General features: G+C 43.5%; 1 protein-coding gene across 1 annotated transcript in view; it reads left to right on the top strand.

The window, feature by feature from the left end:
* Positions 1–9,756, top strand: part of LOC129332715 (lipase member M-like) — a 31,190-nt gene extending 21,434 nt beyond the window's left edge. Inside the window, exons 7-10 of the mRNA XM_054983941.1 lie at positions 1,172–1,299; positions 3,158–3,229; positions 4,741–4,806; positions 9,529–9,756. Coding sequence (XP_054839916.1) covers positions 1,172–1,299; positions 3,158–3,229; positions 4,741–4,806; positions 9,529–9,756 — 494 coding nt within the window. The remainder of the gene's footprint in view (positions 1–1,171; positions 1,300–3,157; positions 3,230–4,740; positions 4,807–9,528) is intronic.
* The last annotated feature ends 3,184 nt before the right edge of the window (positions 9,757–12,940 follow it).

Genomic DNA, 12,940 nt, shown 5'->3' with positions numbered 1-12,940 from the left:
ATACCAATAGCCCTGAGCAGTAGCTGTGTAAGGGGTAGGGAACTGGCTGCCCTGTCTGGTGGACTCTCTGGGAAGAGGAGAGAGGGAGCCCTGTGTGGAGTAGAGTCAGGGTCCAGGCTCTCAACCTTATATACAGAGATGAGACAGGTGGTGCATTTCTGATTGCCTTACCTGCCTGAATTCCTGAACCTGAGGAAGATAGCTTTTGTACAGGAGGCACTGTGAAGGAGTCACAACACCTTCAAACATGCATTGACACTAGGTTGTCAACTCTGGGGTAGGAAATTACTGGAGATTTTGGGATGGAGCCTGGAGAGTGCAAAGTTTAGGGGAGAGACCTCAGCAGGGCATAATGCTATAGAGTCCACCTTCCAAAACAGTCTTTTGCTCCACAGGAACTAAAGATTAGTAGTAATTCTGGGAATTACAATTGGTACTTTTGAAATCACTGTGCTACAGTTCTGTAGAATAAGAAAATCATCATAAATGATAAATATTGAAAGAGATGAGGAGTTTTTTAATAGTGAATATATAGTCTAAATGAAGAAAACCAAAGTCTACAAACTTTGGCAGTTTGAATGAAGAGTAAAAACAAGAAAAGCCAGTAAGGACATTTAGGCACTTATTCCAACTGTTTTAAAAAATAAATAAATCAGAAAGCATGATAGTCAATTAGTTGGACTCACACCACTCTCTGATGAGGGAGAGAAGAGAAGACAGGGTTTGCTGGTGGACTACAGAGGAGATTTGGTGGGGGTAGGCTACGTGGGCAGGTACAAGTTGTGAGGGATAGTGCAAGTGAAACCTTATTTAAAGTACTGTTGCATGACCCCACCACTGACTCTTTGACCCACTTCCAATATGACAAAAAGTATCCTTCCCAGCCTGGATGAGAAGGCAAACTGTGTGCTTGGGCAGCAAGGCTAAGAAATGGTGGTACATCCCAGAGGTTTCCCACACTCTTGAAAAGGCAATCCCTTTTCCCTGTAACTGCACATGTGCATTGCAATGCCAAAATTGTGCATAAGGAGGAAAAACCCAATAGTTATTATAAGCAAGAAAGCCCTTATGACTCAGCTAGAAAAATGCATCTTCTACTGCACTAAAACATGTATTTAAGAGAGTCAGAGACTGCATTTTTTGAAAATTCAGATCATATTTGGCACCAAAGAATTATCCCTGTTAAGTCCAAGACTGAGAGCATTTGTGGCTCAAAAATGCAGCCAACAACTGATAGACGTCCTCTGCAAGCAAGCTCTTTTCCTGTTTAGTGGATTCAATGAGAAAAATCTAAATGAGGTATGTTTGTGCATGTTTAATATTGTACTTAAAGTTTGAGTTTGAAGAGTGTAGATGTTAGCTTGTTGGAAAGTAATATCCTTTTCAAGACAGTGTCAGATTTCACTTTTGTGCAATCAAGATGTGTATGAAGCAAAATGTGAAGAGAGTAAGTACGTACCTTAGAGGAATAGAGCATTTTCTTTTGGCTCTGACTTTCAACTCCCTTGATCCCATACCTTGTTCTCTTTGACTGTTCTGTACCCACTTATGAACTAATGGGCCCTTGGCCCTGCCCATACCCCACCCCTTGTAATTTGGCTACCCTATCTCCTTCTCACACTTATGCAGTTGCTGAGGACACTTACATCTAGGTTGACTTGGGCTGTCATGTCTCCTATTATTCCAGGACACTTCCTGCTGGTAACCCTTGCTGCCTGCTGGTGGGCAACAGGAGAATTTTTTTAAAAAAAATCATGGACGTGATGACATTACTTCATTTCTGAAAAAAACCTGGAAGTGACATCACTCTACTCTAGGAATCACCCAAAATTCCATAGATCCAGAGGAGTTAGCCGTGTTAGTCTGTAGTAGCAAAATCAAAAAGAGTCCAGTAGCACTTTTAATACTAACCAATTTTATTGTAGCATAAGCTTTCGAGAATCAAGTTCTCTTCGTCAGATGCATGATCCCAACTGGTCAAATACAGCAGAGGAGGGGAGATAGGGGAGAGAAGGAGACATATATCAGAAGGAGACAGGATGCAATTAGCGGGGAGGCAACCAAAACATTCCTTTGCTAGTAAATGTAAACATCTCCTTTTGGTGTGGTCAGTTTGCCGTGTTAGTTTGCTGCAGTAAAAGCCTCCAATTCCTATGTAGTATAAGCCTTCGATAACCACAGCTCTTCCTGCCAGATGCATCTGACAAAGAGAACTGTGGTCCCCGAAAGCCCACACCAGGCGTCACTGGGCTCCCCCAGACCACGCCTCTGTAAAGGAAATCTGTTACCTGTGATAATGTGATAACCATTCATAGTCTCTATTCAGTCCCAGCTTGACAGAGTCAAATTTGCATATGAATTCCAATTCAGCAGCCTCCCGTTGGATTTTGTTTTTGAAAGGTTTCTGTTGAACCACAGCGACCTTTAAGTCTTTGGTGGAACGTCCTGGTAGATTGAAGTGTTCTCCCACTGGTTTTTGGACATCTTAAAGGTGCTACTGGACTCTTTTTGATCTTCCAAAATTCCATAGTAACCATAGAGTTTCCAGTGATTTCTAGAACAGAGTGACATCACTTCCAGGACTTCCCTTGATGTAAATAAATGCTATTTCACTAATGGTGCTTCCATGTTCCTGCCTGCTTGTTGCTGGCTACAGGCTGCCAATCCTAAATTTGGCTCTTGGTAAAGATACCCATTGCATGTTATTTCATGTTATTAGGCTGTATTAAACTTTATTAGGCTGCAGAGAATTGGGGGATTTATTCTTTGATATTTTAAATTCTGTTATGGAAACCACCTTGAAACATGGTGAAAGGCTGGATACAAATCAATCAATCAATCAATCAATCAATCAATCAATCAATCAATCAATCAATCAATCAATCAATCAATCAATCAATCAATCAATCAATCAATCAATCAATCAATCAATCAAAATTGCTAGGGATTCTATGTCACTGTTTCTTGAAAAATTGTTTTTTCTTTTTAGTCCCAAATATCTTGGGACTTCTGGTCTGAATATCACAGCTCTCTGACTGGCTTCTGTCAGGAATCCATGCCAAAGAGACCAAAATATCTGAGATGCTGCTTTTCATTTGTCCTGGCATCAAAAGCTCATGTGAATTGAAATGCCTTCTAAATAACCTTTTTCTAATAGAGCCGGGCTGATGTATATGTATCACGATTTCCAGACTACACTTCTGTGAAAACTCTAATCCACTGGACACAGGTAGAGCTACTTATTGTATACTGATTACATCTCATACTGTGTGTTCTTATAAAACTAATTTATTACATTTCCTCCCCAAGGAATCGCTTCAAAGAATTCATGGCTGTGTATATGGGCTTTCCCCCCCATTTAATCATTTTAGTGACCTGTGAGGTAGTTAATCTGAGAGACAAGAGCTGTGGCTCAGTGATATGACATCTGCTTAGTATGCAGAGGGGAGCAGTTTCAATTCCCAACATCTCCAGTTAAAAAGATCAGGTGGCAGATAATGTGAAAGACTTTTTTCTGAAATTCTGGAAAGCCAACTGCTAGTCAGGGTAGACTATACTGACCTTAATAGTTCAATGATCTGATTCAGCATAAGGCAGATCCATGCATTCATGAGTATGAGAGTAATTAGCCCAAAGTAATGCTTTATGAATAAAATGGAGGAAGGGAGCCACTTAGGGTCTCCAATGGAAAGAAAAGCAGCTAACTCCTCTGGATCTACTTCTCATGAAGGAAACCAAGGATCCATCCGACCCTTTCTGTGCACTTTTACGTACAATGCAAGGAAATTGTGGCAGCAGGCAGCAAACAACAACTATGTGGGGCACGAATATCTTTTGCATGGGTTTAAAGAAAGAGGGGTGCTCTGAGTCCCTGGCTGCTGCAAAGGCTCATGTTATGCAGATCAGGTGAAAATTAGAAATAATAAAGAATTATTAAGGGAGAGTTGCACTGAGGAGGACCCAGGCATGTGGACCAGGTTGCTGTCCATTTAGTGGCCTTCTGCTGCTGCTGTCCTTCACTTAGGTGCCACCACAAGCCAACAGTGACTGCAGAAGTCAACCAAAAATAATGGAACAAGGGGCACAAGGAGATACTTCATCTTGCCCCAAAAATACTTAATCTTTTCTGGAATGATTAAAACTGTTAACTCGATGTTAAATGACCAGAGATAACAAGGCTGTGCACTGTACACAGTTCCGACATCTTTCCAGATCAGTATTCCATGTGGGACCACAGGTCTTCTAAGACTGGTCTGCCTAGGGAGCTTTGACTCTCAAAAGCTCATACCCTCCACCTGAGACCTGTTGTGTACTGACAGAAACCAAGGCCTAAAGTCTCTTAATATAGTTGTGGTCACCTAGCAACCCAACCATGGCAACTGAGATCTCATTCTTAAAGGTACAGGCATTGCTTATATTGTTTGGGAGTGTTTTAACTTCACCTTGCTTTTTAGATGGCAGACTTTTCTGCAAACTTTACTCAGGTTTGAAGAAAGATCTATCCTCTTTACTCATGGCTCCAGTTTCTGGATTGAAGTATCCACAGGGACATGTTGATAATTGGATATATTAATAAATTTGGAAAGAAAAAGGGAAAAGGGTGAATCCATCAGGGAGACAAAGAACTGCACAGAATTCCACGTGTTATTAGTACTTCCTTGATCATTATCAGTCTCAGTGTTTTGTTTTTTATGAGAATCTAATATTTCAACTCATGCTTTGTGTTTCTTCATTTTCTAGGTAGCTAAAGCAGGAAAACCCAGGTACTTTGACTATGGTCCAGAGAACTTAGATAAGTATAATCAGGTAGGGATGCACTAGAGTTTTATGATTATATTTCTGGATGGTATTCTATCCATTTATTTATGACATTTATATACTGCTTCTTCAAATGTGGCTTATAAGGTAAATACAATGCAACAATAAAATCAATAAACAGCAAGTACAATAATTAACAATATTAAAACAAGCAATAAAACTAGCAAAGTGCCAGCCAGGGGACATAGAAGTAGCATAAAATCAATAGATCCAGAGCAGAAAACAATTTAGCAGGGAATATTTATTTAAAAAATCATAAACAGCCTTTAGGCTAGAAGCAGGCAACCCCTGCCCCAATGTAAATCATGTCTCTAAGCCATTTAAAACTTTAAAGGTAAGAAACAGCATTTTGAATCGTCCCTGGAAACAAACAGGCAGCCAGTGTAGATGCTTCAGGATGGTGGTGATACAATCCTTGGATCCAGTCTTGACAGTAGCCTGGCCACTGCATTTTGGACCAATATAAGTTTTTGTTTAGTTTTCAAAGCATTACCATAATCTAATCTGCCTGTGATCAGAACATGATTCAATGTGACCAGGTTGTGCTTTTCAAGAACCACTGTAGCTTGCTTATCTGGCAGTACATGCTATACTGGACACTTGAGCTCTCCAACTATAAGTACGGTTATGAATGTGGCCTGGGAAATTCTTCGAGATTTGGGGTTGGAGCTTGTGGAGGGGGGAATTTGGGGAGGGATTTCACCTAGAATCTATGGTATACCATAAAGTCCACCCTGTGACGTTTCCATTTTCTTCAGGAGAACTTATCTCTGTAGTCTGAGGGTCAGTTGTAATTCTATGCCCCACCTTGAGGCTGGCAACTCCTACTGTATGTCAGCAGAATTTAGCAATTCCCCCAAACAATAATTGCTCTAGGGGTGTGCACAAAAAAATCTGGGATTTGGGGATCCCAAAAAAACCTGTGATTTCCCCAATTTTGGGAAATGTTCTCTGATCCGGCTTGGACAGATGAGAGAAATCCAGGTTAATACAGCCATTATTCCCTATGGGGAAAACTATCCAGGGGCTATCTGGGCAGCTGGGGAGGGGGTAGTTTTTCAAACTTCACCAGATTTTCCAGGAGCTTACTCCTGTATGTCCTCTAACAACCCCCTTCCAGTTTCAAGAATGTTGGACCCCAGGGTCCAATTCTATGGGACCTGAAAGAAGGTGCCTCCTGCCACTCCATTGTTTCCAAGGGGAAAAAAGTAAAAACTGATTCCCACTGCAGAAGCACACTGGGGCAAGGCTGTCATGGCTCAGGCACACTCCCACATGCAGGTTCAACACACAGAAAGCCCAACAGAACCAAACTCAACCTCCCTCACTACTGAAGTGCCCCGTAAGAAAACTGCCCACAGCCACATTGTTTCCTTCTAACAAAACCAGAGAGTCATCATGAGGAACAATAGCACGAAGAGAAATCGTGACGTCCTAACAAATAAAGTCCTTAACACCAATTACAAAACTATTTTGTTATTATTTCATATACAAAATGCCAGTCAATGTAAATCAATATACACAGTCTTCCTATACAGCCCCATACGTAAAGTCCTAATACCTTATTACAAAGATGGAATTAACCATGAACAGTGCAACATAACCATTCAACAATTTGGTAATTGATAGTTCATTCAGCCAGTCCATGGAGTCCTTAGCCACATATAGGTCTGAGAGTACAGGTGGAAAAGACTATCTAACGGGTTGACTGGTTTGTTTATGATATCCCATTTCTGTGTCTTTATCAAAAATGGTTAACACACCGATGTGAATTCCATCATTTTAGAAACTCCCATTCAATTAGCCCTTTCACAGACATTGGATGTTGCTCCTGAAGAAGGCTGCGTACAATCAAGAGTCAGAACTGGTACCCCCTCAGCAATCTGTCCATTGATCCCTATGACTGGAAAGTTTCCAAGCTGGTTCTCAGGGGCACAAGCACACTGGGGCAAGGCTGCCATGGCCAAGGGACACGCCAAATACATTATCCCAGAAAAAGCCCAACAGAACCAAACTAAGCAAGGGAATGGAATCCCCCTCAGAACCAAAGTGAAACCAAGGGACCAATATCAAACTACAGAATCACATCCATTCCACTCAAACCAAACTGAAGCAAGGGAAAGTGTTGCAACTTAGCCCAACAGAACCAGTATCATTTACAGCAGCCAGGAAAAACACAGACCTGGTGGGGGAACACCACAAAACAGAACAAAGCAAGAACCCAGCCTCAAACAGAGGCCAATCGCAAGCAAACACAGTTCTTGTATAAGTTGGATCCCACTTGGGCTCTGGCTGAAATTGAGAGAGGGGTAATTTTGGGAAACCAGAGGTCTCCTCTCTCTGTGCAGCCACTCTATCTGGCTCAGGGGATCCTCAAGCTGAACACTGCAGCAGGCTTTCATTATTGGCCATCTCCCCCATCCCTGCAATGAGGAAAATTAACATTAGAACAACAGATTACATACATAACACAATAGCGTTCTGTAGCTTCATTGGAGTGTTTCTGTGGGTTTGCCTCTGCTGGTTTGTGATACGTGGTGTGTCACTCACATTGTCTCCCCCAGAAGAACCACCACGTAAAATGAACAGCAACTGTATAACTCCAACACCAAGTTCAAAAGACAAAGAACCTCAGTCCACAACAGCAAACGCAGTTTTTGAAAAGTAAACTTTAACACCAAACTTGTCCCTGTCCAGAATCCGCAAAATGCAGCTTTCCTCCCTGAATCCCAGAGTTGATTAACATATTCCTAAATTGTTCAATTAACAGAACTGCAACTCCCTACAGGATAGCTTGACTGACTCCTAAATCCACAAGCAGCTTTGTCACTAACCAATACTATCTCAGTCTTGTCTTCAGCCATCCTCTTACCTTTTTTGAACATTTGTTCAGAACTTTCACAGACTTAGCTGAGTGTCCCTGGATGATCTCTTCTAATAGTTTCATGAAAATGTTAAACAGCAAGATTCCCCAGCATGAATGTTATGGACTCTAGCAGCAGCTCCACAGCATTGAAGCTGCATAACCACAGCCCCCTTAAGCACTTGCCCCAAAATGGAGTGTTGGCATCTCAGCCATAATTATTTTGGTCCAGTTAATTATTTTGGTCCAATTAATTTGGTCCAGAGACACCATTTTCAGAAGGGCTCTCTCAACGATTACTACTTTCAGAACATCCAGGATGACACCCTCCCTCCGAGAGGGTTTTTAAAAACTTCCTCAACCAACCCACTTGACCAGTCCATGCTGACTGGATACTATCATCCCTGAAGGGCCAATGGAGTGCTAATCCCATCCATAGAACGTATAAGCAGGGTACCTGCAAGGACTAGTGAGGGTCATCTCATTTTCCCCTTCCCCACTATTTCTCTTCCCTGGAAGACCCCATAGCCTCTTCTTTTTTTTTCCTGCCTCCTCCTCTCCTTCCTACTCACCACCAGTCAACTTACATTTATCTATTCTTCAGTCCTCAGTTTCCCCTCCTTCTCTCCCTCCCCCCCGGCAACTTCTGCCCAGAAACTGGTTTGTTAAGGCTGCTTCCAAGAATCTGAACCTGATTTCTCCTAAACTAAAAAAAATCTGCTATAGATAGATAAACAAAAGATTTCTGGAAACACACTATGTGATAGTATGTTTGGAAAAGAGCTGTGAGAAAGAGATGCGATCCCATAAAATAAGAAAAAAATATCATGCTGCAAACATGCAGCTTCTTGTGGGTACACATATAAATGTCTCATTTTGTCTAAGAAGTCCTATCAAAAGTCTTTTGACATCCCTTGAAATTCCATCCAAATTTACTTCTAATTTTGCTTTAGAATGAATAATCATGAGCTGTGTGGAGTAGAGATGGGCACAAACAACAATACAAACAAAAAAAAGCCACGAACAGCCCAATCTGCTGTTTGAGAACAAGCTGTTCATGAGGACCCATGCTAAATGAACAGGTGGTCATTGCAAGCCTCGTTTATTGCTGTTCGTCAAGCCAGACAGTCTGCCACCTGCAATCAATTCCCTTGGCAACTTAGGCAAGGATTGTCAGAACTCTGTCTGCACTCCTGCTATTGCCCTGGAAACCCCAATCTAAGGCCAATTTAGCTTGATAGGCAGGTCTTCCTTTCAAGTGTGGAGCTCCAAATTTGTTACAAGGGAGCAAAGAGCAGGAAGGAGGGGGGCTCCCAGCTCTGGCTTTGCAGGCAGTGGAGAGGGAGAAAGTTGCTGTTGGCATTTTGATAGAGTGCATTGGATCTTGAATTTTCTTTGTGTGTGGTAGGATAGGGCTGTACCCCTTCAGGTTCCAGGGCTGCTGCCAGGCTCTGGGGCCAAGCTATTATCTGTTATTGGTACCTTTCCTGGTGCCTGATCAGGTCAGGTTTCTGGGAGCGGTGCAGTAGGGATCTTGACCAAACTTGGATGATGGCTGGAGAAGAGCCTGCTGGCCCCCACAAACATCCAACCATGAACATGTTCATGAACAGGTCATGCTTGTAAGTGTTCGTGAGTCCCTGTTCATGGATGGCAACAATCAACGAACATCATGTTCGGGTTTTTTTTATGTTCATGCCATCTCTAGTATGGAACCTCTTTTACATTTAAATGAGTATTTTGCTAGTCTTTTCAAACTTAATTTGGTTTATCTTAAAATTCACCAGATGTTTCACCTTGGTAAGCAGTGTCTCTATTTCATTCTTATATTATTTACCTTTTCCCAGACCACCCCTCCCTTGTACAGGATAGAAGATATCACTGTTCCAATAGCAATGTGGAGTGGAGGTCAGGACTGGGTTTGCCAACTAAAGGAAACAGAAGAGTTAAAGTCTCGGCTGAAAAGTGTCATTCATTATAAGCATTTTCCTGACTGGAATCACTGGGATTTCATTTGGGGCCTTGATGCCCCACAGAGACTATACATGGAAATCCTGAATTTGATGGAGAACTAACTGAAATAATCTGAGATTGTGACCTCAATTTTGTTTTTGTTTTTTTCTGTTTGTTTCAAAATGGTAATGTTGTGGTTAGCCTTTGCACTGGGGAGAGCTTTCATAGAATACTAATTTCCTCTCTCTTTAAAAAATATAAATAAAGAATTGCTACGTTCCCTAATCTGTTCTAACTAATGGGTATTTTGTGTAATGAATTAATTGTATTATTTGCAAAAAATGTTTCTGAATGTGTTTCTATGAATTTCTGAAGTCCTTTTCAGAGTCCCTGTCTCTCTCCTTGTACCAAGGGGGCTGGGGAATAATTCTGCTAGGAGACAGAATTACATGGGTGTCTACTTGCTCCAGTTTTACTAAATTCACCCTAAAACTTTCAGAAAATTAGTAGCATCTGCTCCTGAATTAAAAAAAAAACACATGACTCTTAATTATAAGTGGAAGAGTCTGGCAGGGTGCCAAGTAATTACTGTATATTTCTGTTCTTTAACCATACAACTTCCCTAAAGGGTAATAGATCCAGAGGATCCAGGTGCTACTGGACTCTTTTTGATTTTCCTAAAGGGTAAATTATATATACCTGAAAAATAGTTTATAGTCACTACCTCTCCCCCAAATTATCCATAATGACAGCCTAGAAAGAAAGGATATTAACTAAAAAGGTATAACCTACCAGAGGTCAACACTGGAGGCATAAACTACAGGAATTAAACCACTTAGGCAGTGAAACTGGAAAAAAGTATCTGCAGATAGAAATCGCCCTGGTGTGATGGCTGACATGGAACAAAACCTATCTTCTCTCAGCTGCTGGTATTGGCTGCTTGGTAAGGTTGATGGGTAGGATCCAACCAGTGTATCCACTGGTGAAAAAGGGAGGAACCCCTTTGACCATTCAAAAAGTCTAGGCTGCAGATTATGGAGCTTGCATGGTGTTCTGCATAACTATGGTCAGGTCTGATTCAGATATAAGTATTCACTTAAGAAGCCCTTAGTGTCTAGTTAGCTTTCCAATATCAGATCATTAATCTCCTGGCAAGAGTTATGCCTCAACAATGTTTTTTGTATGTTATGGGTATAAGCAGGCCACAAGCAAGAAGTATCTTCAAACATGAGGCCGATAATCAATACAGCCTCCCAGTGATTTCTTTCTGGGTTAAAAAAGGAGGTAATACTCATATATAAATTTGTATCAATTTCCACCAGTTTCACCCCCACCCCTGCAGATCCCAACTAAGCTTTTCCTGAGGGTCCACACTAGAGATGGGCACGATCCACATTACAATAGAAAAAAACCCATGATAATGGCGATCATGCGATCATGAATTGGCGGATCGTGTTCGTCCACAGCCAACGATCCAGCGATTGGGAGAGGCCTGGATCATTGCATTCGGGCTCGGATCGGGGATCCAGACACTCAGGCGCCAGCAATCTATTCCCCTGGCAATGGAGCCAGGGGAAAGCCTGAGCTCTGTTTGCCCTCCTTCTGTCACCCTGGAAACCCGAATGGAAGCCCAGCTTTCCTTGATCAGCAGGGCTTCCTTCCGACCATGGAGCAGCAAAGCAGTCACCAGTTGGGAGAAGACACCCAGGAGAGGGAGGGGGAAGGGGGTGTTCTGTAGCCATGGGCACTCCAATCTCATCCCTGCAAACCCTGATAGGCAGCTCTGACAGCCAAACACAGACCTCCTGCCCCCTGAGGGGAGGCGGCTTGTCGCCATCTCTCCATGCCCGCCAGGCCCAGTGGCCACCACCAGCACACACCTTCCGGCCTGCGCCAAGAATACCAGCGCCTCTGATTGGCCTCTGTTTGAGGCTGGGTTCTTGCTTCAAACATGAGGCCGATAATCAATACAGCCTCCCAGTGATTTCTTTCTGGGTTAAAAAAGGAGGTAATACTCATATATAAATTTGTATCAATTTCCACCAGTTTCACCCCCACTCCTGCAGATCCCAACTAAGCTTTTCCTGAGGGTCCACACTAGAGATGGGCACGATCCACATTACAATAGAAAAAAACCCATGATAATGGCGATCATGCGATCGTGAATCGGCGGATCGTGTTCGTCCACAGCCAACGATCCAGCGATTGGGAGAGGCCTGGATCATTGCATTCGGGCTCGGATCAGGGATCCAGACACTCAGGCGCCAGCAATCTATTCCCCTGGCAATGGAGCCAGGGGAAAGCCTGAGCTCTGTTTGCCCTCCTTCTGTCACCCTGGAAACCCGAATGGAAGCCCAGCTTTCCTTGATCAGCAGGGCTTCCTTCCGACCATGGAGCAGCAAAGCAGTCACCAGTTGGGAGAAGACACCCAGGAGAGGGAGGGGGAAGGGGGTGTTCTGTAGCCATGGGCACTCCAATCTCATCCCTGCAAACCCTGATAGGCAGCTCTGACAGCCAAACACAGACCTCCTGCCCCCTGAGGGGAGGCGGCTTGTCGCCATCTCTCCATGCCCGCCAGGCCCAGTGGCCACCGCCAGCACACACCTTCCGGCCTGCGCCAAGAATACCAGCGCGCTCCTTTTTGGCCAGATGGACAAAAAGGTACATGGAGGGTGCTGCCAGCGAGTGGCCAGACTCCCTGCCCCCTGAGGGGAGGCGGCTCATTGCCATCTCCTCGTGCCCACTAGGCCCGGTGGCCACCGCCACCACCCACCTTCCCACATATCTAGGAATAGCGCGTGCCCCAGTTTGGCCTCTATGATCCACGATCCATGGATCGGGCACGGGAGATGATCGGTGTGGATCGTTAATTCAGGATCGTCGCCGGCGCCGATCCACGATCAGCTGGATCGTTAATATTTTTTGGATCGTGCCCACCTCTAGTCCACACTCTCTTTCTCCAGCAGAGTGGGGTGGACCAGTGCTTGAGAGAGCCTGGAAAAAAGGTGCCAGTCCAGTACTTAATTGGTACTGATAAGTAAAAAGGTAAAGGTAGTCCCCTGTGCAAGCACCAAGTCATTACTGACCCATGGGGGGATGTCACATCACGACGTTTTCTTGGCAGACTTTTGTTACTTTTCTTGGCAGACTTTTTGTTTGCCATTGTCTTCCCCAGTCATCTACACTTTACCCCCAGGAAACTGGGTACTCATTTTACTGACCTCGGAAGTATGGAAGGCTGAGTCAACCTTGAGCCAGCTACCTGAACCTGGCTTCCACTGGGATCGAACTCAGGTCGTGAGCAGA

Source organism: Eublepharis macularius, chromosome 6 (genome assembly GCF_028583425.1).
Source record: "Eublepharis macularius isolate TG4126 chromosome 6, MPM_Emac_v1.0, whole genome shotgun sequence".
Classification (NCBI taxonomy): Eukaryota; Metazoa; Chordata; class Lepidosauria; order Squamata; family Eublepharidae; genus Eublepharis; species Eublepharis macularius.
Note: the sequence above shows the minus strand (reverse complement) of the source record. Positions and strands in the feature narration are given on the sequence as shown.